At 33.7% G+C, this 27,149-nt stretch overlaps 1 protein-coding gene across 1 annotated transcript in view; it reads left to right on the top strand.

Moving 5' to 3' along the window:
- Positions 1 to 19,568, top strand: part of LOC129144371 (protein eyes shut homolog) — a 141,869-nt gene extending 122,301 nt beyond the window's left edge. Inside the window, exons 7-10 of the mRNA XM_054686568.1 lie at positions 7,825 to 7,996; positions 8,918 to 8,996; positions 17,040 to 17,239; positions 19,203 to 19,568. Coding sequence (XP_054542543.1) covers positions 7,825 to 7,996; positions 8,918 to 8,996; positions 17,040 to 17,239; positions 19,203 to 19,293 — 542 coding nt within the window. The 3' untranslated portion in view covers positions 19,294 to 19,568. The remainder of the gene's footprint in view (positions 1 to 7,824; positions 7,997 to 8,917; positions 8,997 to 17,039; positions 17,240 to 19,202) is intronic.
- The last annotated feature ends 7,581 nt before the right edge of the window (positions 19,569 to 27,149 follow it).

Here is a 27,149-nt window from a genome sequence, read left to right as displayed (position 1 = left end):
TTTCTTTCACCAAAGTTGATCTTGGTACTGCATCTGATACTTCTCTTCCTCCTCTCCTGTGCAAATTATATTACCCTCATCCTTGGCTAGAAAATATGCTGGCCTACTGGATTACCTGGTGAATTAATCTAGAAACTCATGCCTGACAGTTAATCTGCTAGTAAGGCTATGACTTTTTTGTTTGTTCATGAATGACAATGAAGACTCTGCTCAGTAGATCACCTTAATGTCACATATTTTTATCCTTGTCCCTACTTTATAACAGCGTCCTACATCCCCCCTCCCCATTATCAGCATCACTTACCCTTGTATCTTAGTCCATTTGAGCTTCTATCACAAAATCCCATAGACTGGGTAGCTTATAAATAACAGAAATTTATTTCTTATAGGTCTAGAGGCTAAGAAGTCCAAGATCAAGGTGGCAGCAGATTTGATGTCCAGTGAAAGTCATTTTCTGGTACTTAGATTGTGCCTTCTAGCCATGTCCTCACATGGTGGAAGGTTCCCTTGGGCCTATTTTATAAGGGCACTAATTCCATCGATGAGGGCTCTGCCCTTATGACCTAATCACTTTAGGGGTTAGGATTTCAACATGTGAATTTGGGGGGAACACAAACATTTCAGTCCATATCACAATAAGGAACTTCTTTCCTTGACTGATAGTTTCTTAGCACAAAGAGCCTACAACAACCATACATTTCAAAAAGGGATTCTAGTGGTATTCTCTAGCGCAAGGGTCCCTCCCCTGGTAATCAGTGCCTCTAGATTCCTGGAACCTATATTTTCAGGAATGCAAAGCACAAATTTCCCAATTGTTCACAAAGAAGGATGGCACTTCAGTTCACTCACTTTTACCCCCTGGTTCCCAATTCCATATATTATACCTATTGGGAACAAAGCATCATATAATGATTATTGATATAGAGTGCATACTGCATTCTATAATATAGTGTTCCATCCCCAAAACTTTCATCTCCGAACTGGCACCTCAGTTACACCTAGTAGTTTTTGGATGGTGTGCTACATCATGAAACCAACAGATCTATCGTTATCTGATTGCTACTATGCTTTGTTGTAAAGTGGCTTCCTTGGTCCAGTGAGATGTTATGAGAGCTCTCATATTGATGGATCAACACTACATAAGCCCTTGAGTAGTTATTCTGGCCAAACATCTATTGGCAGGAGAAGCAAGAAAGGCTGACCATTAAGTGTGTAGTGGCTATGGTCTCTGTTCCTGGAAGATTGGATATCTGAGGGAAGCAGTACCTAACTAATTCTTGGGACAGAGGAGCCCATACATTGGGTCCATGCACAGGCCTCCATATTTGCCACTCTAGCTACTCTATTCATGCCTATTGTACCACCATTGTGATGGCTGATGCCAGAGAAGGACAGATGTTAACTGGCTGAGTTATTTCTGTATGGTTATTTAATGCCTCTTCTGCATTAACATGCATTCCAGAGAACTTCACACTTCATGCCCACTCCTATCAGTCCAATATATGCTTCTTTCTCATATTTCCCTGACCCAGATAGTCTTATATTTTACCTTCCAGTCCAGCCATGTCATTTGCCACTACGTATAACTCCATGCATATTCTTCTCTTAGGCTATTTCCACCCAAAGATTATGACCACATCATGGGACTGAAGATCTGCCCATCCGAAGGATGTCCCTTTTGCTTTACCTTCTTGGGTAACCTCTTAATAAGGCTTTAAGGAAGCAGCAGTCCATTTCCAGTTTATACCCATATACCAAGTCAACCCATCCATGAACCAAGCTCGGACTTTTTTTATTTTTCCTTCAGATGGCCACCAGGGAGGGCCCAGACAGAAACAGTATGAACTTAGGATGAGCTTCTGTTGCGAAAGAAGTACATAACTTAGGAGTGCAACTATCTGTGATCTCTGGCATACTCATACACAATTCCCGATATACTACCTACTGTAGATTGCCACTGGTCTTGCCAAATGCATTGGCAGTTCTGTCCACATGGATACTTGATGTCCCATGGTCAGGTGTTTCATCTCTACAACTACCCAGACATGACAGAAGCCATTTCTCAATTTCAGGATAATTCTCTGCTACATATGTTTTAGTTTTGGTCCAGAGCCTCAGTCTATGATTCTTCCTCTGGCACTACTATAAAGTCTATGGATCATATTTTCCACTACATATATCTTTAATACCATAGAGTCTTCTAAGATATATGCCCCAAACAGCAAAATAGCTTGTATACTGCCTGAAACTGCTACAGAGTTCCATTAATTTAGTCAAATCCATGTCCGTTATCTGTTTACATATTTCTCCTATCATATTATCTCTCCCTTTTACTTTAGGGATTCTAGGTGCAAGTCAGTTAGAACCTTTGATATTATTCTATATGTCTTAGAAGCTCTTTTCTGTTTTCTTACTCTTTTTACCTCCAGGTGTTTCCTTTTGATTAATTTATACTTGCTTATCTTCAAGTTCATTGGTTCTTTCCTATGTCCAGTCCACTGATAAGCTCATTAAATTAATTCTTCATCTTGTATTATTTTCCTAGCATTGAAATTTGAATATTTTTATAGTTTCCATTTCTTTTGATATTCCTCATAGATTCAGTCATCTATCCACCTTTTATGATATATTTTTTAACATATCAGTCATGTTCTAAATCATTATTTTAAATTCCTTCTCTGATAATTTCAACCTTTCTGTCAACTTTATTCTTATTCCATCCATTTTTTGTTGTTTCTGGATTTTTTTTACATCTCATAATTTTTGATTGACACACCTTTAAACACCATGGCTGCATGTTTGCCTAGATAATTCCTCATAGAATAGCATTTGCTGGACTGCCTATCTGGAAGTCTTTTATATGATAGTTAAAATTGTTTTTAATTTAAATATTGTTCATAATAAGAAACGTTTACAAAACTCTCATTTTGCCTTTGGAGCTCTTATGACTTTTTAAATTTTGTAATTCAAAATGGTTAGAAATATGAGTTTGAATTTTTAAAATCACTGATTCTTAAGTCCATAAATTATGTAATTATTGTATGCCTGTATTAACTTGATTATGTCCTTTGTAAATATCATGCTATTATGTAAATTTTAGTCATTTTCAAAATGTTATCACAATTTAGATGTGTTCAGTAGTAGTTAAGCCGACTATTTTGATCATTTACTACATGAAAAGTTTTGTATTTGGCATTTTCATGAAGTAAAAGTAAATAGGTATGATCCCTGTGCTCAAATAACTAGTGATAAAGTTTGGAAGATAAGACAGTAATTCAAATAAATAAACTCTAAGGAGACTCTGATAAATGATATTAGCTGATATGCAATGGGAGATATCAAAAGGAATATTTAAAATTAACTAGAATTTTGTAAGACCTCAAATAAAAAAACAGGCTGCAAACAGAGATGTGGAAATGAATTTCAGGCAGAACTATCAGGAGCTAACATGGATATGAGAAAATATTGAGAATGTTTAATTTTAAGCCAGTTTGATAAAAAGCAGCGGTCCTTAGCTATTTACCATCATCTAGAGAGATTTTTAAAAATATAGCTTTTCAGTCCTATTTCTCAGAGATTCAGATTTGGGATTTTGTATTTTTTAAAACTCCACAGTTGATTGTATTATTCAATCAGGTTTATAAACCAGGAGATGAGAGTATTTGATAATATCAGAGCAGCGACAAGAAAGGAAAGATTGGAACAGAGAATTTGGTTTTAGGCTAGGGAGACTACATTTATTTCTGGGGACAATGGAGAGTTCATAAAGTATGTTTTGAGGTTCTCATATGTGAAATGAAAAAAATTAAGAATCAGGAAAGTGATTTTGAAAAACTTGTCAAAACATGTAACGCTGACAAATGGGAAGAAGTTGGGTAAAAAGGGAATGAAGAGAAAGTAAGAAAAAAGAACACAGTCTGAAAAAAGACAGCTGATTGACAGATATATATATATATACACATAAAATCATATATTTATATAATAGGAATATATATAATTTCTATTATAATATTGTTGATGCACGAAAATGTTTTGCTGATCAAACCTCTCAGTTTATGAACTTTAATGGCTTGATTCTAAAAGGATTGTGTAATTTCCTATGTGAAAATATTCAATCTGGAGGCAGATGTTGAGGCGGACTAGTAAAGAGGATTTCTAAATAAGTGGGATCATAGGAAAAAAACTCAAATATCACAGGTAACCTTCCAATCTGCTTAAAAAAGGAATTGCCTGCATTATGAATGAAATAAAAAACTTTAGAAACACAAGCTGAAAATTATTTCAAACATAAACTATTGCTGTAGCTCCAAAGCAGGCAGGAGGGTAGGTGGAAAGAACAATATGTTAGACATAACAAAAAGAAAGAAAAAAATTTATCATGGCTCTTCTTTTGTCAAATGAAGTCCATAATGAAATCATTAGATTTTGTGAAAATCATCTGCTATGCTGTGATTGAGGTGGCAGTGATGCATGCCAGGTCAAGGGAACTATGCAAGGAGTCTAGAACTCTGATTGACACATAAATATGCATTAGATAAATTAATGACCAGTAGGAAATACCTGGTATATAAGGCAATGTAGGCAAAAAACTGAGACTGAGACTTTAGCCAAGGCTTTGATCATGTCTAATAAATACTATTATTTCTTTTAGATGTGCTATGTCAAAGCATTGTTATCCTATGAAGATAAACAATCTTGTTGTTATAATAATCAGGGAGCGTATGTATTTATATATATATATGTGCACTTTATGAATATCTCTCTACTATGCTACAGTAGAGATATTTTGATTCATAGTTTACAGATGAATAACTTAGAGTTTGAATAGGTTGGTAATTATTTGTGGGAGATCATTGTGAACCAAAGTCCAAGACCCTCCACAACTGTATGTCTTTTTTCACACGTGAACATGTCTTTGTTTGAAGGTGGGAAAAAGCAGAGGTCCCATTAAATACTTCCCCTTGGCTGCACAGACAACTCTTTTAGTTATGTACCTCAGAGGCATCACCATCGCCTCATTGGATTCTGACTCTCACCTTTGCAAGGACTAACAGTTTCCCCAGATTCTCAAGAACTGCTTTGTTTGTGGTTGGGAAGAGGCTGGGATTTCTGAGAAAATAACAGATATCTGTAAAACAAAATACAAAAACATGCACACATAAACCCACACACACGTATATGACAAGGATTTATTTTTTAACAAATATTTGAATGTATGCAGTTTGAATGAGACAGACAAAATCTATGCCTTTATGAAGCTAAGCTTGTCATGGAGAAATACAGAGAAAAAGAAAAAAAAGATGAATAAATCTTATGGAATGCTACAAGGAGATTACTTGTTATAGGAGGGAAACATAAAACAGGATAATGGCAATTGTGGATTAAGACGATAATGCAATTTTGTATTGTGTGGTTGAATAGTCCTCATTGAGATAGTGACATTTGAGTAAAAACCTGAAGAAGATGTAAACTGTGAAATATTTGGAAGAGATTTTTTAGAAAGGGAATAAAAGTACAAAGGTCTTTTAGGAACAGCATGCCTAAAACTTTTGAGAAAATATAAGGAGGTCAATGTAAGTAAAGTAGACTAGTCAAGGGTGAGATTAAAATAAGATGAAGTTAGAAAGGTAAAAGGGACTTTGATATGTATGAATCTGAAGGACTATAATGTTAAAAATGAGAATGGTTTATAGAGACCAAAATGCTCACATTGGCTAGTTATTCCATTCTTATCCTCTTTGGAGGCTACTTAGAAAGTCAAATTATAACCACAATTTTAATTAATGAATAAAAAACATTAGGAAAAAAAGATCCTAAGATAATCTTGATGATGCTGTCTCTAGCTAAACTGAGACATGTTTGCCTTTTATGGAGAGAACATTTCAAAAACAGAGTGGAGTGTCTTTTGTCAAATCTCCTCATCTCCCAACATTGCTGGATGCATCCTGTCCCAAGCTCTTCTAACACTTTCTGTCCCTGCCCCCACACTTTTGTTATAAATTGACCGTCTATCTTTTTTTAACTGAAAATTTCAGCACTGACTCTACCAGCATTCTACATAGTGATACGGAGACTTTTCACTTATCTTCCTAGTTAGAATGGTGGTGTCTTAGGAACCACCCAAATCACTAATCAAATATAATGTGTTTGTGATATTTTTATCAAGAACCTGAAAGTAATAAAATGTTAAACATGTATCAGACCTTGGCTAGGTTGTTTTTGATGCATGCCTATACTCTATCATCCCAATAAACGTATGATGTACCAATAAGTAACCCTCATTTACAAGTGAGAAGCTTGATTGATTATGCTTGTACTCAATTTTATTGTTACAAATATCTGCCCTTTCCTGGGGGAGAAACATTCTTTCCCATTCCATTTCTGTTGGACTTAGTCGTATAACTTGATTTGTAGGTGAAAGACTTAAGAGCCACCTGTATTTTATGTCATATGACCAAGCCCAACATTAAAGGGAAGTGTCTTTTTTCCTCTTAAACACAGATGTCAATATCCCAGGTAGAGTATGCTTCATTAACATTGGTCTCAGAGTGAAAATAAGGTAAAGAGGATCTGTAACTCACTCTAGTCATGGAGAGTGAGTGGGAAATAAAACTGTGTCATGAACCTCTGAAATTGAGTGTACCTGGCACATAGTAAGAGCCTCACATGTCAGCTATTTTCATTATTGTCTTCTTCACTGTAATAAGCTTATTACTTATCTTTATTCACAACTAGGTATTATGTATTGGCTACAAGAACCATGTTTTCCAATTGGTATCCACGGTATTACTCAGCATAGCAACTTATGCACATATTAGAGTAGCTGCAAGGTAGGTAATTTAAAGTAATGATCAGAAGCACAAGTCAGAGGAAACATGATTTAAATTCTTGTTTGCTGTTATGGCCTGTGTGACCTGGAAGTTTCACTTACACTCTGAATACTCACCAGTGAGTTAGGTTAATGAGATCTGCCTATCGGTTTGATGAGCATTAGCTAAGATAATGTGCAGGAAGCCTTAAGGGCAGGGCACACCTATAAGTGCTCAATCAATGCTAGTTTTTATTAGTAGATGCTTGCTAGTAATGGATGTAATGGGCAAAGAAATTATTCTAACAATTCTACAATGGTTCTGTGCTCTTTCCAGATATTTCAAACGTACGAAACACAATCTTGCTTTCCGTTAAGCTCTGCTTATGTTATCATCTCGGTGTTTTCTATCTGTAAATTATTACCTCCCTAAAAACGTTTTTGGGTTAACAGGAAGTTTATTTTTTGGCTTGGTACCTCTAGTTGAGCATAGCGGTGGTTCCTGGTAGGTGCTTAAAAAATATTCGCTACTTGGCCTTTGAAAATCCCAGGTATTTAGCCAAAGTTAGATTTCATTTAGAAATCTCAGGGAGCCCATTAATAGACTCACTAAAGCCAAATTTAGAAAACTTCAAACTCATTCTTAATTCTTGTAGGTAATAAATGTTTGACTCTCAAAGACCATTACCAAAAAAATTATGAATTAGTATTCACAGTGACAACTTGATATAATTCATTACTTCACTAATATTCTCAACAAACATCACACTAAAAACAATCTCCTCAGTAGATTAAGCTTGTGCTTTGTTTTTGTCATTCACATTAAATTAGTAATCTGAACATTCATAGACCTAAATATATTTAACCTTGAAATATATTTTCTTTTGCTACCAAATACCAAGTTATCATTATAGAGAGAGGTCTTCATTTCTTGGTGATGTTTACCACAATGAACAAACTTTTAAGAGTTTTGTATTTAAATGGTTTCATGTTTTGCCTTGTCTGTTCCAACACAGGCATCAACTGTGAAATAAATCTAGATGAATGCCTATCAGAGCCCTGTCTCCATGATGGAGTTTGTATCGATGGCATGAATCATTATACCTGTGACTGCAAGAGTGGGTTTTTTGGAACACACTGTGAAACAAACGCCAATGATTGCCTTTCAAGTCCTTGTCTACATGGAAGGTAGCTATTTTTTTTATTATTAGCTTTATGAAAGTATTTAACTCACAATATTTAAGACTTAACGTCAAGGGAAAGTTGATAAAGATAATTTTAATTATGCTCTTTCATAAAACAAGAGCTAAGTACATTTAAGATGACAGATGCTGCCAGTTTTAGCTAATGCAATGTACTGATACATTATCTCTGCCCTTCTTTTATTTCTGTTCATTAGCATAAAGTAATTTTCTATAAATGTGGATTAATGGGACTTTAATATACTTAAAGGTAACTGCTCATGGTAATAGAACTAGCAGGTAAGATGATGAGACATTCTATTATTTGCTCTATGGAGAGATAATACCACACAGTATTTAAAATGTTCCTAAGTAAACTGGTTCTTTCAGCCCTATGTGTATGAAAAGTATTTTATGACTCTATGAATCTGTATAATAACTGCTCTGATCATGGATAAAATATTGGTTAATACACATCTAGAGTGAAGGTATTTCTAGGAGATGCAGGTGGCAAAGAAGAATGTATCACAGATGCATCATGCTGCTTGCTTCGACGTTAGTTTTCTTTTCTAATCCTGCCACCTACTTTGTAAGCAGGGAAGGGAGAAAGAAGGTTGGCAGCTCATTGCAATGCAGGCTGGCCATAGCTAACTTCAGTTTCTCACGTAAGCCCTACATACTTTTTATCTTTTAAAACTGTTCATTCTTTTCATTGCCATGGGGAAAATGGCAAAAATGAAAATTGATCCATTTTTTCAGTCCAGTCACCTTCAAGGATAAGAAACCCAGGAATAAACTCTGCTTTGTATTTCTCATGGGAGTGCTTTTTTCACCTGAACTAGGAAAGAAAAGTTTAAATGGTGAAACTCCCTTGAAGTTATGCTTTAACATCTACTTATTTGAAAATGTAATTCTAATTCTGTTTCAGGTGCACAGAACTTATTAATGTATATCCATGTTCATGTGATGCAGATGGGACTAGCACACAATGTAAGATCAAAATTAATGTAAGTCTTATAATTTTATTCAAGTTATATGACAAAAATTTAATTTAAAAGAAAAATCAAGTTGCTTGCTGTAGGTTTCAGAGTCATTTCTTCCACAGTTGTTAACGATTTAACTGTTCTCTCATCTTTCCTCTGTGTAATTCTTTGGCTGCTCCAAACAAAACTACAAATCAAGGCTTTTTTCTCCCCCACCTTTTCCTTCTTTGTCTCTTGTTGTTAAAAAATTCCACGATTCTCCTCCCTCCCGCCGACCGCCCCACCAAACTAAATCCTAGAAGTATCCATTATCAACAGTTGCTCAGATGGCTTAAATTTTACCATCTGCCTCGTCCTCCATGGTCTTAGGAGACAGAGGTATCTGTGGATCTGTAGGGATGACATAGGATTCAATTAATTCAGTTATCACAAGGATAATATAAATACTGGATGTATATATCAAGACGTGGGCAACACCTTTAATATTCTCAGGATATGTCTTTCAATCTTCAGGAGTCTCATGTGGTGTGATTGACATATGGTATTTTACATGGGATGCCTCATTTGTTGAAAAATGTTGGTTGACTGAGAATTGTGACCGTTCTTGGTGGATGAGAATTTTGTGAGCCTTTTGGAATACTGGGGAGTTCTTCCGAATCATTTTTGATTGACAATAACATGGTAAAGGTAGGAAGCATACAAACTAAAAGCCTTTGTCATTGTGAAACCATGGGTATTTTATTACATTCTTTGTGTCTCTCTCCCTCGTCAGTAAAACATAGCTATACTAGTTCTGACATCACAGGGTCATGCGTGAGAATGCACATGAAACACAGTAACTATTCAGTAAGTGGCCCTTCCAGAGAGGGGTGATGGAGTAGTTAAATGCATTCACGGAGAACCAAGATTGAAACTCTATATTGCTACTTACCTACTGTGTGTTCTCAATTTACATTTATTTTGAAATTATTTTGACTATTCAATAAAAATTATCACAGTAACTACCTCAGGTTATTGCAAGAATTAAATGAGATAATGCATGTAAAACAATTAGCACATTTTCTGACACACAGTTTTAAAAAGCATAATTATCTGTTGATATTGTGTTTATTTTGTTCTGGATAGTGAAAGCTATTCTTGATGTGGAAAAGGAAATGTAATAAATAAATTCCCTAGTAGAGAATGAATGAACCATACATCTTGTTTGCATTACCGCAAATATTGCCTGAAGTAATGTCTAAAACCATATTTCTTACTAGTACAAATATCATATTCTTAGTTTTGTATTAAAATATCAGTAAATAGACATTTTTGACATATGTATGTATATATGCATGCATACATATATACATACATGGCCAATATTATGAGAGCAATTCTTAAAATTCTACCTATGTGATTCTAGATTTTTTCCTAATATTGTTATTTTAACATAAGAGCAAACTCATTATACTCAATGACTTTTTTGTCTTAGAAGTATATCTTAGGAATCATTCCATTAAAATGCAAAGAGTCCTGATTCATTCTTTTTAATAGCTATAAAGTATTCCAAATAAACACTGAAGACCACACTTACCTGATGAGAGTATGAACACACTGCTTACCTAGATCCTATTAAATGAAATCACTTTTTACAAAGTGTTGACTAATTTCATGAGGAAAATGTAATTTGTCATTATTTTAATTTATATTTTCCTAGGTTACTATCAAGATTGAACACCTTTGCATGCTATTATTTGCCATTTGTAGTTCTTTGTGCCTTGCCTACTTATAGCCCTTTTACTTTTTGATTACTTGCCCTTTACTTTTTGATTTGTATGTCTTATTTTAAATTATAGATAAAATCTACTAGCTTCTGAAAAAATGCAAATCTTTTATAAAGTCTGGACACTCTTACTTTATACAGCTTATGAATTGTGAGATTTTCATATTTTTCTTTACCTTCTTCTTCCTAACTGGGCTTTGCTGCTCTCCAAAGAAATCCTTCCCACTGTAATATTTTAAATATATTTTTATATTCTCATCTACAATTATAGAATTCATGATACTTTTAGTGCTTTGACTCATAGTGAATATATTACGATTGATAAAAGCTAGGAATCTAACTTAATGGTTTCTTTTAAGTATAATCATTTTTTCCAAGAAATTTTATCAAAGGGCCTGTTAATTCTTTCTTGATTTGGAATGCTCCACTTTTCATATAATAGATTTCTATATATGGGTTAGTTTTTGGACTATTCTGTTTCTTTACTTTTTATTTCATTTGCACCAGTACTATCTAGAATAATTGTTATAGTTTAATACATTTTTTAAAATTTTGTCATGTTTCACTAATACATTAAGTGTACTCTATATGTAATTTTGCTCATTCATTCTGTAAATCTTAGATATTGAACGTCTATAAGAAATTGAGATATAATAATCATTAGATATATTTCCTACCTGACCAGCTCCACATGGAAAGTGATCTACATCTCTCTCTATCTTACTTACTAGCTGACCTATTTATTTTAGTTTTCTCTATGGTGCAATGCTTAGATAACACACTCTGCAGGAGATTCATGAACTGTTTCTCAAGGCTAAAGAGGCAAGAAAAATGGAGAAAGATAGGCAGTACTAACTGAAAAGAGCACTCGGGTCAATATAGGGCAAGGTGTTACATGTGAACCTCCTTAGGAGTGGAAATAATATAGTTTATGTTAGGGCTGGATGGGCAACAAGACAAGCAAAATTGCTGTCAACTTCATTGGACTGAAGGATGCAAAATATTATTCCTGGGTGTGTCTGTGAGAGTATTGCCAAAGGAGATTAATATTTGAGTCAGTGAACTGGGAAAGACAGACCCACTCTCAATTTGAGTGGGTACAATCTAATCAGCTGCCAGCTCAGCTAGAATAAAGCAGCCAGAAGAACGTGGAAGAACTAGACTGGCTGAGTCTCCCGGCCTCCATTTTTCTCCCATGCCGGGTGCTTCCCGCCCTCAAACATTTGACTCCAAGTTCTTCAGCTTTTGGACTCTTGGACCTTCCACCAGTGGTTTGTCAGGGGCTTTCGGGCCTTCAGCCACAGACGGAAGGCTGCACTGTCGGCTTCCCTACTTTTGAGGTTTTGGGACTCGGACTGGCTTCCTTGCTCCTCACCTTGCAGACGGCCTATTGTAGGACTTCACCTTGTGATAGTGTGAGTCAGTACTCCTTAATAAACTCCCTTTCACATATACTTCTATCCTATTCGTCCTGTTTCTCTAGAGAAAGCTAATACACTTTGTTTTGTTTTTTGTCCAAGTGACAATTAGAAGGAAGCTTTAAAAATTTGAATTAATGCTGGAGAAGAGCAAATGCATGCCTGGGGAGAGAACATATGCCATGACTAGTGAAAAAAATGTAATTTAAGTTCTGGATATGCACACACAAACAGAAAAGGAAAGTGAGTAGGGCATAGAAAGCAGATATTTTTCTTTCAAGTTTGATAAGACTTAGGAGGATGGCATGTATCTTTCTCATGCACCATGTATATGTACATGGAAGCAGTATTATTTTTAAGATTTCAAATTATAAATATATGTTATGTACTGAAATGGAAAAACTAATTACAGAATTAAAAAATCGTGACTTTCTCAGATGAAGTAGAAATAAGAGAATTCGTGCTTTAACTCGTAGTGAATATATTGCTATGAGCAGACTTAACATAAAGCAAGGACTCATGTAAGTTCTCTAAATAAAAAGGAAAGAATTAAAAAACTGTGTATAAATAGCAAAGACATGGAATCAACACAGGTGACCATCAGTGGTGGATTGGATAAAGAAAATATGGTACATATACACCATAGAAAACTACAGAGTGATAAAAATGAGTCATGTCCTTCACAGCAACATGGATGCAGCTGGAGGCCATAAAACTAAGGTAATTAATGCAGGAACAGAAAAACAAATACCATATGTTCTCACTTATAAGTGACAGCTAAACATTCAACACCTATGGAGATAAACATGGGAATAATAGACACTGTGGACTAGAAGAGGGTGGAGGGAGAGGAGAATGGTTCGAAAAAATGACCTATTGTATGCTATGCTCACTACCCAAGTGCAATACACCCGTGTAACAAGGCTGCACATGTATCCCCTGCATGTAAAAAACTGAGTACGCACACATGAGTGCATGTATTTGTGTTTCTCTGAATGTGGACTGTAATTTATGAGCTTTTTATTTAATATAATTTACATTTTGTCTGCCATGTATATCATGTATATTTTTCTATTTTTTGTTATTCTTTCATTAGTACATAGTGGATTCTGGCATTCAGAAAATTATTTTCATGTATCCAAATTTACTTGATTGCAGACTCTAAAGGTTCTGTGATTTTTGACAGGTTTAAAAGGGACTTATTTAACAAGTTCTTCTCATTCTTTTTATTTGAAATTAAATGATTGAACCATCAGAATGCTTTCCAGGAGAGGGTTTGAGTTGGAGTCCATCTCCCTCAACAAATGGTCAGCTTTTTCCTACAAATTATTTCAGAGAATATCGATATCCTTTAATTAGAAACAAATCTTTAAAATAAACAAGATCTTGCAAAATGGGAACATTCATTACACACACACAGAGTACCTTGCTTTTCCACTTAATCAATCATAGAAAATTATTCTACTTTATATATAATTATATATATATATTCTATACTACCATATGTTGTTCTACTTTCTTCTTATTAATATTCTATTGTGTGGAAATACCATATTTATTTAATTAGTATCCTTTTTTGGATATTTAAGATATTTTAAGTCTATTGCTCTTAAAAATTCTTTCTGTGTTTTAGGTACAGAAGTTTGAGTTCATTCTAGCTATTTCATAGCAGAAAATAATCAGCACTAGTTTTAAGACCCCCTCTTGCTCATTTGTTTGTGTGTGCCCTGCCATACTTGTGTGTTTATTAGAAATATTTTCCTACATATGTGTTCTGACAAAATGTGATTATTACTTATTGGTATATGTATCTTTTGTTTAAATAAATGCCATTATGTTCTCTAGGTATTTGTTCTCTAGCTATTCCATTATTTGCCCTCCTCCATAAATCTTGAATCCCTAAGTTAGGGAAAACCTATCACGACTCATGCAAAAGTGAGCCCAAACCTAGATCAGAAGAGCAAAACAAGTGGGGGTAAGAGAAGTTGCATTTCCTTTTCCAGACTCTTTTTACTACCAACAGCAACCACATGTCACTTACAATGCTACAGATTCCGTAGTTACGTCTCATCAAAGTTCTCAGTCTTTTGGATTGCCCGATCCTGCAGCTTGCAAAGTAAAAGCCCATATAATTAATGAGATTTTGAATATACGCATTTAAAAACACTGGACTACACTAGCAGTTTTTATTCAGAACTGGACAAAGTTCACGGAATTCTGTGAAGGTTAATAGGCCTTTGCAGAGGGAATGGTAGGGACTTAGTAGGTACCGTGTTCTGTTCCCACTCTTCAAATAGTAGTTCTCTCTGTATCTGTTTCCCTTTCTCCAAGATCTTAATTGAGGAAAGTATTCCACTACCCAAAACACCAATGCTAAAAAATAAAACGTGATGCCATGAGAGAAATGTTATGATAAAGATGACATTGGGTAATTTCCTTTTCTAGGCAGTTAAGAGATCACAGGACAACCCTGTGGATCTAAACCACATCCCTCAGAGAGAACACAACTAACTGAGTCAGTGAGATAACTGTCACATTTACTAGCCCAGCTAGTACTTTGCCCTGTCTAAGAATTTCACAATGAATATATCACTGCCCTGTTCCTTTCATGCTCCTGTACATTTCCTGGCATAATATTTTCAGTACAAGTTGAATGAATGTATCACTGGGGTCAAGCTCTGTTGTCTAGATTGCCCTGGTCTGCAGGATTCCTCCCAGCTTCCATCTCCTTCTCTAAATACTCAACCTTTTATATCTTTTATTTTCTGAAATTACTTTAGTGAACTCTTTGGGAAAGCACTTTATTATATTAAATAGAATATAGCAAAGCAATATAAATGATGATGAACAAAAGGAAAGGCATCCTTTTAAATTTTTAAACCAGGAAAGATCAAGAACTTTAAATGACAATTTGATTTCCTCTAAAAAGAAATTGCCTTTGTATTTCCCATTAAGCTTTCTAATTAATTTAGTAAAAGATTCTTGAAACCCTGGAGACAGAACTTTTGGCAGTCTAAAAACTATCCCTATGTTCCCATGGGAGATACAATTCAATTAGTGTATGTAATGTTCTCTAATAAATCATTCTATACATATCTAGAAACAGAGCTAAGGGAGAAACATGTTTCCATGCCACTCCCTGTGGAATTCTGCATTTCTGTTCCATAAATAAAACTGCAGTACCTGCAGGATAGTCTACTATGTGCCCTTGGTTTTTCTTAACAAGTTCACATTTTCAGAAAAAGTAGAACAAATATCAAAGGATTTGTTTATAAAACCATACTTAGTTCTATCACTTATAGGGGGTGGGGGTGTACAAGATCGCTATCTAAGTTCCAGGCATGACTGGAATATTATACTGAAGTGCACAATTCATTTCTAATTGTGGATGACGCTAATTAATCTCTCTGATAATTTTTAACATCATCTAATTTTCCAGTGGATACATGATATTAATGCAATGGCTTCCATAATAGTCTTGTCGGTATGAGTTTTTGTTGTTAATACTTTTTTAAAAAGTCACTAAATATTTGTAAGCATAGGTGTCAATTAATGAACAATAATTCTAGAAAATTGTCACTTTTCAAGGTAAAACGCTGAAGAAGTATTTTATGTTTGCATATGCAATTATCCTTGAGAATGGAAGAACTCAAGACCTAGAGTGCAAAATGATTCAAGTTGGTTTAGGTTCATTAAGATATTATCTTTAGGTAAAACTCTTGAAAATAAACAGTTTTACTAATGATGTCATAACTTTCCATAAATTATTTCTCAGAATTATGGGTGCAAACCTTTTCAGTTTACATTATGAAAAATAATGTCATACCATGTTTGTGGTACTATGACATGTGTTTTCCACACTGTAAGTATATATATAAACCCTAAACTGTAAACTTAAAAGCATATGGTATGATATGGTAGAAGCTAAATATACGGAGAAACATATTTCTTGTTCAAATTAAGTGCCAAAAGATTGAAATAGAGGCTGACTGAGCCCTTGGCCTTCAGAGTGGAGAAGAAAGAAAGATAATATTTACTGATCACATATGACGTTTAAGACACAGTGCCATTATTTTATTTAACTCTCATAGCACACCATATGAGGTGGGTGATATTATCACCATTTTGTGCATCCATGTAGTTACAATACATAAAATACCATTTGTTGAATAAGTAAGTAAAACTATGAGAAATTTTAAAATATTTTTAAGCTTAAAAAGTAACAGGTATTATCCAGATTCCTCTAACTCTACAAGACATTTGCACTTCTGCAGCTATAGGTGTCAGAAATGCTGGACATACATTTGGACAAATGCATGGGAAAAAGTAGGTAATTAAAAGATTATGATTGGATTCAAACTTCAGCTATTACAGATGTTTTAGCTATTTTACATGGATATAAATGCATTGTGAAATGTTTGTTCTAAGTATGTGATCAAACCCAGAAATCCTTTGAAATTTAATGGAAGTACTATTAATCATTACCGTAGGAGAGCAGAGTTGAACTGGGGCTGTTTTGGGAAAACTGAGAGGTATGGTAGACACTAAGGGCCAGTGAATTCTGTTATCTGCAGAGGAAATTTGCTTTAGCACCATTATTGGGGGCAGGGGCAGTTCTCTGACATGATACATCTTTTTATAAAGATTAATAATGATTTTATTTCTTGGTAAATCAGCAATAAAATATTTGACAGAGTCTTTCTGGTAATAAAAGGTAAAAAACCGCTTACTGTCATAAACATATATTTCAATTAACAGAGGAAGGAAATGTCAAACAAGTTTGCACATCAGTTTTTTAGATTATGTTTAAATAAAAATATAATTATATTAAAATGGTCAACCTTATACTAATAATCAAATTTGATTCTCTATTTCTTAATCTAGGACTGCACATCAATCCCTTGTATGAATGAAGGCTTCTGTCAGAAGTCAGCACATGGATTTACTTGCATTTGCCCACGTGGATACACTGGTGCATACTGTGAAAAAAGGATTGATAATTGTGTTGAGCCTGAACTTAATTCAGTCATCTGTCTTAATGGAGGGATCTGTGTTGATGGGCCTGGACATACTTTTGACTGCAGGTCAGTATTTATTTACCCACAAGTAAGTAAATATATATTTAGGAGAGCTTATAAACATCCCACTAGTAATGCACTCTGCAATGTAAATACCAAGTTTTGAAGTAAGATTTTACCTTATATATATATTTAAGCACAACTTAGAAAATAACAGTTACAAAATGGCATTGTTTATATTTTCCAAATATCATATATTCATATCACTCCCATGTTTTGCTTTCCCAGTTAAATCATCCCTCATTTTATAATTTTTTTATCTCTTCTCCTTTCTCAAAGTGGGTTTTTATTCTTTTTCTCGAATATTTTATACCAAATGAATGATTTACTAATATTTCACATTTATAGAATAATTCCTAGCCAGAGATTCATTTCTGTTACTACTATGCCTATCTCCTGAGATCTTAATAGGTTGTAAAAATTTTATTTGAGTTATAAAAGCAAATTATTCTATCACTATATTTTTGAACCACTTTTTAAAGGTATAGTTTTAAAGTTTTTAGGAGATGAATTTTTTTCCTTTGTTATTTCTGATTATATAATATATCCAATGGATTGGTCATTTGAGAATTTAGTCACTATCTGTTCAACTTGTAAAATAATAACCGAACCCAGGTATTAAAAAATATACACACATACTTGACCTCCTTTCAGTCTCATTTGTGCTAGGATGATGTTAAGTTAAAATTTGTGAGCTGTATTTCTGTCATATATCTTAAATTACTGACAGGTTTATCATGTATATCTTGATATATAGTTATTTACTAGTAAAGTATACTTATCATTTCTATATTTTATTATTTCTTTTTAAGACACTAATATATTCTGCCTTCTATACAATACTGTCACTTCCATATTTTCTGTGTTCAATATCTAGGGCATGTTTTGCCTACTTATATATTTTGGTATCTACTGTATTTTTTATTTGGTGTATATCTCTAGTAAGACATACATAAAAGCTAATTTCATATAAGTTCAAGAATATTAACTTACATTTAGCATAGGCAGACAATGTTTATTTATTATTACGACATAGATATTAGTTATTACACATTGCCTAACATGCCATTTTTGTTGGATATACACATGCATCAGACATGTGTGTGTACCTGTGTGTGTGTGTGTGTGTGTGTGTATTTTAAATCCTTCTTTCTCGTATCTTGTGTTTTGAACATACTTTCTGTTTATCGTACTTTTGTAGATTGATAAAATATAGTAAACATGTTTTTTATACAAATGGAAATTATATAAAACAAAATTATTAAAATGACTGCTACAAGGATTCTCAGGGTTATAACCTAATAATTGCCTGGACTAAGTCATTAATCATAAATTGAACGTATATTTCTGATGGATACAGTGTTAAAAATCAGGATTCAATTCATGGAAATACATTTTGTTCAATAAAAAAATTGATTATCAAAATAAGCAAACATAAACCTAAAATGTGTATTTTTAAAATCTGTTAGTATTTGTTAAATCAAGCACTGTAAGAGCTCTTAGTCCATTTAGTGTTGCTATAACAGAATAACAGAGACTAGAAAAGAGGTTTATTTGGCTTATGCTTCAAGTGGCTGAAAAGCCCAAGAGCATGGCATAGGCATCTGTTTGGCTTCTGATGAGGGTTTCATGCTGCACCATAGGATGGCAGAGATGTGAATGTGGAAGCTGGAATGCAAGAAGGACCAGACAGGAGAGGCAACCTTGCTTTCTGACAACCACTGTACCCAGAACTGATCTTTTCTCGAGAGAACAAATCCAGTCTCATGAGAAAGACTTTAATCTATTTTAAAGGTCTATTCACTGTGTACAGGCACCACCTCCCAACATTGCTGCACTAAGGTTCCAACATGAGTTTTGGTATGGACATCTAAACCATAGCAAGCTCCTGTATAAATATTCCTTTTAGGGAAAAGTTATCCACAGGCTAGCTTGGCTGATTTTTTTTTTTTTTTTTTTTTTTACACAGCATGAAGCCAGTGGAATTCAGGCTGAAGATGCCTGCTTCTTTTCCTGGCATATTTCCCAGGGATAAGCATAGGCATTCATTACTGCTATAAAGTTATTCAAACTGTATTTAAATAGGAGTCATCTATCTCCAAAATTATCATTGCGGATTCAATGTGTTTAAAAGCCCCTGAAGATCTGTCAATGGTAATGCCTTGGGAGGTGCAGTTTCTACTGGGACTCCACGCTACACTATGAGAAGTCAGAGCTGGTGCCAAGTCAACACAGTCCTTAGATAGTTTACTTACCAAAGAAAACTCATATTCTAGGATAGAAGGTAGTGCTTTTCAGTCAAATTATGAGATTTGTTCATGGGTTAAGGGTTAATCCATAGTATGTTTATGTAAAATCATAATAAAATTATTATTTGATATTTAAAGAAGAAAATTGAACTTATTGTTCTGAGTTCTATTTTGTGTTCTCTAAATTTAATCAAAAAGAATCATGTCACTCTTAAAAACCTGGTAAAATATTTTGTTGTTATTATCTTTATACTATTTTTGCTTCAAAGTTTATGCCAATCATAGTAAAAGTTAATGTCTTCATTCTTGTTGCTGGTTTGTTAATGATTTTGCTAAGGTCTATTTGACTTTAATTGGGAAAATTACTCAACTTTATAACTTTGCACCTTAAGGATATTTATCCTGAGGTCTTACTTGCAAGGAAAACTATTTTATTAAATATTTCAGCCTTTAATGACCTGCAGAATATTCCATAGGCTAGCTCTTATAATTATTTTAGAATTATTTTTTCCAATTGAAATTTAATGCTGAATGACAGTACACAAATAAACAAAAAAGGTAAAGACTGTGCTACCCTTTAAAATTGCCTGTAATTTTTTAATTGCCAACCTAAAATATTTTGTTGTGTTGTAAGATTCACATATTAATTTTAACTTGGTGAAATGTAAATTTCTTAGATCTTATCTTTGACTGAGGATGATATAGTAAGTGCTGTCAAGTTTGCTTTCATCTCCATCATTGCCAAAATTAAACCAAGGAATGGTCTTTTTTCATGAATGCTATATGTTATAAATTCAGTTGATTCATTTCTTTCACAGAAGTTAACATGACTTTTATTTAATTAAAAACCATGTAGAAAAGATTTATTCCAATGACTGACATATAGAGAACTTATAATTTAATTCCCTTCTGTTTTTATTTCTGGAGTTTTAAGTGTTTATTCAAAATACGTGGTGTCATATGTTTCTGTTATTTATTTCTTCAAGTCAGGGGAATTTTTAAAATTATTCTATTTGTCTTATGCAGATTGATACTGATTCACTCATTCTACATTCTACTTTGGGTAGCAATATTGCTTACGTATTGTATATCACACTTCTTAAAAAATTTTCTTTGATGAAATTTTTTGCTTCCTTTTTTAAAAATTTCAACATTTTCAACATTTATTATAGATTAAAGGACACATACACAGGTATGTTATAGGGGTAAATTACTTGATGCTGAGGCTTGGGATCCCAAAAATCCCATCACCCAGGCTGTAAGTACAGCACCTAATAAGAGGTTCTTCAGCTCCTTTTCTCCCTTCTGCATCTAGTGATCCCCATTGTCTGTTGTTCCCACCTTTATGATCATGTGTATTCAATGTTTAGCTCCCACTTATATGGAGAACGTATGGTGTTTGGTTTTCTGTTCTTGTGTTTGGTCATTTAGGATCATGGCTTCCAGCTCCACTCATGTTTCTGCAAAGGGCATAATTTCATTATTTTTTGTGGCTGCATAGTACTCTGTGGTGTGGTGTATATGTACCACATTTTCTTTTATCGATCTGCTGTTGATGGGCATGTAGGTTGATTCTATATCCTTGCTATTGTGAGTAACACTACTTAAAACTCTGTCCTTCATGTATTTCACTTTTTTCAGTTTTTATATTTTTGTTCCTTCTCACATTTTTATTTACTTCTCAAACTTTTATCCAGTTTTTCTGAAATTGTATTTTAATCTCTTTTACTTTTCAATGTGCCTTAGTTTTTCATTATTTTCTTTCATCGTAAATGTAACGCCCACTTAAAAAGCCATATTATTATCTTCTGTTTACAGAGTAGTTAGTTTATTCCAAGAGTTTGATTTTTTTCAAAGTTCATATAGCTGAACTCATCTTTTTATTGTTACAGAATTAAGTTGACTCAGTGTGTCAGTTTCTAGCATTTTGTATCCCGGCTTTATTGATCTTCGTGGTTGTTGCCCAGATATAGCCGAAGACCACTTTCATATCCTAACTCTATTTGCCAGACTCTTGTTTATTGAATTATTTCTGTGTCTTTAAGACTATTTGAAATAAGGCTGAACCATTAAATGTCTGGGCAGAGGCAAGCATTAATGCACAGGAACACCCATGAAAGCCTATTTTTACTACATGTGTTGTGGTTGCCAGGGTCTAAGGGTCAAATTACTACACAAGTATGAGTCTATTTAAATATCTTCCCCTACTATTAAATTTTGAGTATTGGACCTCTCCAGGTCAGAGTCATATCAGATTTATACTTTCTTCATTGCTGATTTTTCTCATGAAAACATTTTATTATTTTAAATTATTTTAGAACTAAGACAATGGTACATAATTAAGATAGCTAGTATTCATTTAAAAAAATCTTGCTGATGCAGTAACTAAATTTTGAAAGATAGGTAGATTCTTTGTTTTCTGGCAAGGATAAATTTGTTATGGTAGTTAGCACAGATATCAACACAGAAGAGTTGTATTTTGATGAAGAAAGAAAAAAAATTACCAAGAAACCCAGATTAGATATAATTTTTTACACTTTGAGTTCAGTGGTCTTGTCTAATGTTCTCAGGCACATTTAGAGACACTGAACCTGTTAGGAATTTATTTTCTATGCAACAGATTTGTAAATTTATAAGTTGATTTATATATGGACTCCTTTCAAAGCAAAATAAATCTCATGTTGTCTCAGTTAAATTATATATTTGATATATACAAATATAAAGCTAGTTATAAACCCATTAGGTTTATTGCTGTTATATAACTATAAAAATGTTTTAAAGTTCAATGAAAACTACAAGCCTAGTTGAATTGTTACCATAAAATGCTAATTTAATGTGATAAACTCTGATGTTGCTACCATATGACATTGTCTACATCAGTGTCCCCTTGCTTCAGTGTGCCAGTTGAAAATATAATTCTTCCAAAGCATGTTTTATACTGTAAATCCTTAGTGTGCTATATCGTGATCATAGGTAGATTATTTAAACAGGAAGGGAAGGGAAGGGAAGGAAAGGGAAGAAGGGAAGGGAAGGAAAGGGAAGAAGGGAAGGGAAGAAGGGAAGGGAAGAAGGGAAGGGAGGAAGGGAAGGGAAAGAAAGGGAAGAAGGGAAGAAGGGAAAGGAGGAAGGAAGGAGGGAGGAAGGAAGGAGGGAGGGAGTGAGGAAGGAGGGAAGGAGGGAGGGAGGAAGGAGGGAGGGAGGGAGGGAGGAAGGAGGGAGGGAGTGAGGAAGGAGGGAAGGAGGGAGGGAGGAAGGAGGGAGGGAGTGAGGAAGGAGGGAGGGAGGGAGGGAGGAAGGAGGGAGGGAGGGAGGGAGGAGGGAGGGAGGAAGGAGGGAGGGAGGAAGGAAGTAAGAGAAGGACGGAGGGAGAAGGAAGGGAAGGAAGGACTTAAGCCTGTTTGGAATGTGACTCTGGATAGTAAAATGAATGAACCACTGACATATAGTCTCCTTATTACTGTGGACAAATACATAGGCAGTATGCTTTGCATACTGAAATAAAATAAAAGTTAACTATTTCAAGCAGAAAAAGTTAGTATTTCTTTTAGATAAACAGTTACTTAGATGTTAGGTGTGTAGTAACATATCATTCTATAACCATACTTCAGGTGATTTATAGAGAAGTGAATGGACATTTTAAACACCTAAACTTATTTTTAGTAATGTATGTTTTAGGCAATCCAAACATTTAAGTGATTGACTTTATATTACTTAATGAAGACATGCCAATTTAATAATATGCACATCTGAAGTAGAGAAAAGTTACATGACAAATAATAGATAAGATTTTCAAAGTCTCTGCCATTCCCAAACTATATATGTTATTTAAAATAATTGAAAATATTTTTGTTCAGAAAATAGAATACCTGATGATTTCATTTCTAGCTGTAAACTCAATTGAGTTTTAGGGCTGAGGGAGATTACAGAGATTACCTTTAGTGTCCTAGTTATTATATAGGTGACAAGGCAAAGGCCTAAGGAGGTTTGCACTCTGTCAGTCATCAAAGCTGAAGTCACAATCAGTGGGAAGGTCAATACCAGAATCCAATGCATTGCTCATTTATTTTTATTACAGTATATTTTATTTGAAATATCAAATACAAAAGAAAAAAATATATGGTAAAAAGAGAAGAAATATTTATAGTCAGATATCATGACTATTCTTGCAGTTAGACATCTATTTTGTATTTTATTTCCTGATGCAAAGTTTAAAGACATTAATGACTTTGTTCAGTGTAATAATGACTGCTTTCAGAAATCCATAAGTATTATTAACCATGTGTAACACTTTAATAGCATTTTAATGCATGTAAGTTTTATTAAACTGTAAAAGCTATGTTGAAATTACACTAAAATTCAAATTAGACTCACACAGCAGAGGACTACAGAAATAAGCAAAGACATTATACATAACTTTTTAAATCTGTAGATTACACAGAATTTAGGAAATGATTTATAAAACAAAGCACTGAGACACAAAGATGGTTTGTTTTTAATATGTGAAACCCTGTTCCAGGCATTTTTTTTTTCCATAGTGCTCTCTGCCTTTGCCTTACCGAGTCCTCATCCATCCCCACAACTTTCCCACCCTCCAGCTCCAAATTTCCCTTTAATTTTATATGATTTTTTTTTCCCAGACTTGATTCTCCTTGGTCATTATCTCCATATTTTTGAAGTGTTTCATATTCTTGCCCTTACTATTTACTTAAACTTTATTACTCTTTCTACCTTGAACTGAGCATAATTAATTCACACTAATTATTTGTTAAAAGATTAGTAAGCTTTAATGTTTGATTCCTGACATTTTCAAGTTTCTTTTTAAAAAGATTGCAGGAAAATCAGTAAAAGTGAATTATTTTAAATTATATATTCTTGGGGACAATATCCTATAATATTGTTAAAGAAAATATTTGAGATAAGTAATCCATACTGGTATCATATTGAGGAAGGACCGAAGCTATTTTCTTATATGCTTAGATAAAAAACTCCAAAATAAAGACTAAGAGAAGTTAGGTAACTTATGATGGTTACAGGGTAGTGATATTGATTGTACAATAACCATTTTCAACTATCATTAATCAACTTAGCTTTAAGTTAATTAGTTTTACAGCTTGGAAAATGATGTTGGTATTTTAACAGCTGTAGTTTAGGTGACATTTTATTAAATAGAGATTATATTTTCAAAAATAAAAGATGGAACATGTAATACTCTAAATTTATGACTATTACTTCACAACATGGAGAGATTCAAATTTAAAACATCAACCTATTTTGATTTTTTAATGTAAAGTATTCTTATTAGTAATTATGTCATAATTTTAAAATTATATTTTATCCATCAAATTAGTAGGCCTTTTCCTATATTCACATGTAAGATTTTTTTTACAATTTCATCTCATAATAATGAAATCTTTTTCTGATGACCTCCTAAACTATCACAACCCTTATAATTGCTTACTAAATATTTTTCTTTGTTCATGTTTTAAATAAAATTACCAAAATTTCAAATTTCCTTGGGATTTTTAAAAATTATGTATTTTTGTACTTTAGTTCTCCAAATCAGAATTTTTGAAATACTTACAGATATTTCAAATATTATTAACAAATTGAATCAATCTAAAATATAATTTTACTAAATAAATATTATTAAATAGTAAATTAGAATTTATTAAAATTTTCATAGTTCCAGCTTTTGCATAACTTTTGGAACTGATTTTGAATATAATACCTTACACACCTTTTCCTGTTTAGTCCTGTTATGATTTCTACTTTTCTTTGTCATTCCATAGATAAATAAATAAAAATATATTTTGAGTAGTGAGAATTTATTATAGTTTGCCTTTCAAAATACCTAGCAATAATTTATGATCAAATTATTTTTGAAAGGTAAATCTAGATTATTTTCTAGATAAAATCAATGTCAGCTATACTAAATGTGATGGTAAACCACAGTTAGTGATCACATGTTCAATCGAAAATTTAAACGAGTAACAGAAAAAGCCTATGCATTCAATATAATAGATTTCATTCTATCAAACACAAATAGTGTTTGCTCAACAGCATCAAGTTCAATTTTAAAAATACATCTGTTTATTCCATTTGGGGATACAATTAAGGTTACTTTATTGCCATATGTAGAAAATAAAATGAGACTACTCGTTTAATTCACCAAGTGAATTTACATTAAAGAGTATTTGATTTACACATAAAACTTACACTGAAAATTGGCAATTGCTGTATTTTTTAGGCAACTAATTGATTTCAAAATAAGATTAAAATTTTAAAAAGTTAATTTCATGGTTCATCTAATTATTATATAACTTAATTCAGCAAATATTTTTTGGAAAACCACTATGTACAAAAAAAATTGCAGTTGGAATTTGAAAATTGAGAAATCATAGCTGTACCTATATTTCCTTCAGAAGTTCTTATAAATAGATTTTAGCAGAAGAAAATATGTATGTGTACATTTTAATAGGATGATTGTGTCCATTCAAAATTACAAATTAGTTTTAGTCTCCAATCACAAATATGTGAATTTTTTATGTATATTAAAATATATTTGTGGCTATTTCAGAGAAAATATAAATACAGAGATATATTCAAATTCCTTTCCTTTGATGAAGCAGAAATAATTTTCTATGGTTTAAAACACCTTTATCAAACATAGGTTGCTTTAGTATGTCATCAGATCCAAAAGCCAAAGAGGAGCATATACGATCCATAGGCTCAAAGATGACTAGTTAATTACAATTCTGTATTTCTTGAAACCAAAAGGAAAAAAGAAGGAAAAAAAAGTAGACAATTTAACCATATTAAAGAGAGTAGTGGCACTAATAATTATGGATTTATGATAGTTTGTTTGGCATAATTACCAGATGGTTAATGAGGTTGGTGGTTTTCTGTGGCAAGATAAATAGTAAAAAATGGTTCACCATTTAAATTTTGGTAAGAATAATGGTGAATTGTTATATGTCACACTTCTTTTAATTTACTAAACAGAGTGTGAAAAGAAGTAAATATTGATGTCCAGTTCTACTATCTTTACTATTAATTCCTATCAAAGTTAATCTTTAATAATACTAAACAAGTTATACCAAGTATACTGAATTTTCTAGAGAAAGAGTTCAAACTATTTTAACTGATAAATATCAAATGGCTGTCTCAATGCAAAATTTGATGCCTTTAATAAATAACAATTTTATTGTAATAAATTACATACCTCCAGATAATTTTGATTGTAGGTGTGGCCCATCTGGACCAGCCACTGCAAAGACACTGGCTGCAGTAGGTGAGGCACAGCCAGGGTTACACTCCAAGGAGCAGGCAGGAACCACGCCCCCTTCCAAGTTGGTTGGGTGAGAGCCCTACCCTCCCGGGCGCAGCTGCAGCCACCCAGCCATGGCTGTGAACCCAGGCATCCCTGTGCTCTGGGGGCCCTGGAGAGCCTACCCCATGGCCCCACAGTCTTGGAAGTGCCTGCTCTTGCTGCCTGGACTCTTCCCCACTCCTGGCACCTGCTCCAATTTTGGAGCAAGGTTGAGGCCAAGCCCAGGCACTGTCAGGACCAGCCAGGTGTGCCCATGCTTGGGGTGATGCTGACATGCCAGCCCTCTGCCACCCTGGCCCCCTCCAGATTTTGGGCACTGACAAACACAAGAGGGAGG

The sequence above is a fragment of the Pan troglodytes genome, chromosome 5, assembly GCF_028858775.2.
Source record: "Pan troglodytes isolate AG18354 chromosome 5, NHGRI_mPanTro3-v2.0_pri, whole genome shotgun sequence".
Taxonomy (NCBI): domain Eukaryota; kingdom Metazoa; phylum Chordata; class Mammalia; order Primates; family Hominidae; genus Pan; species Pan troglodytes.
This window is presented reverse-complemented; position numbering and strand designations above follow the sequence as displayed.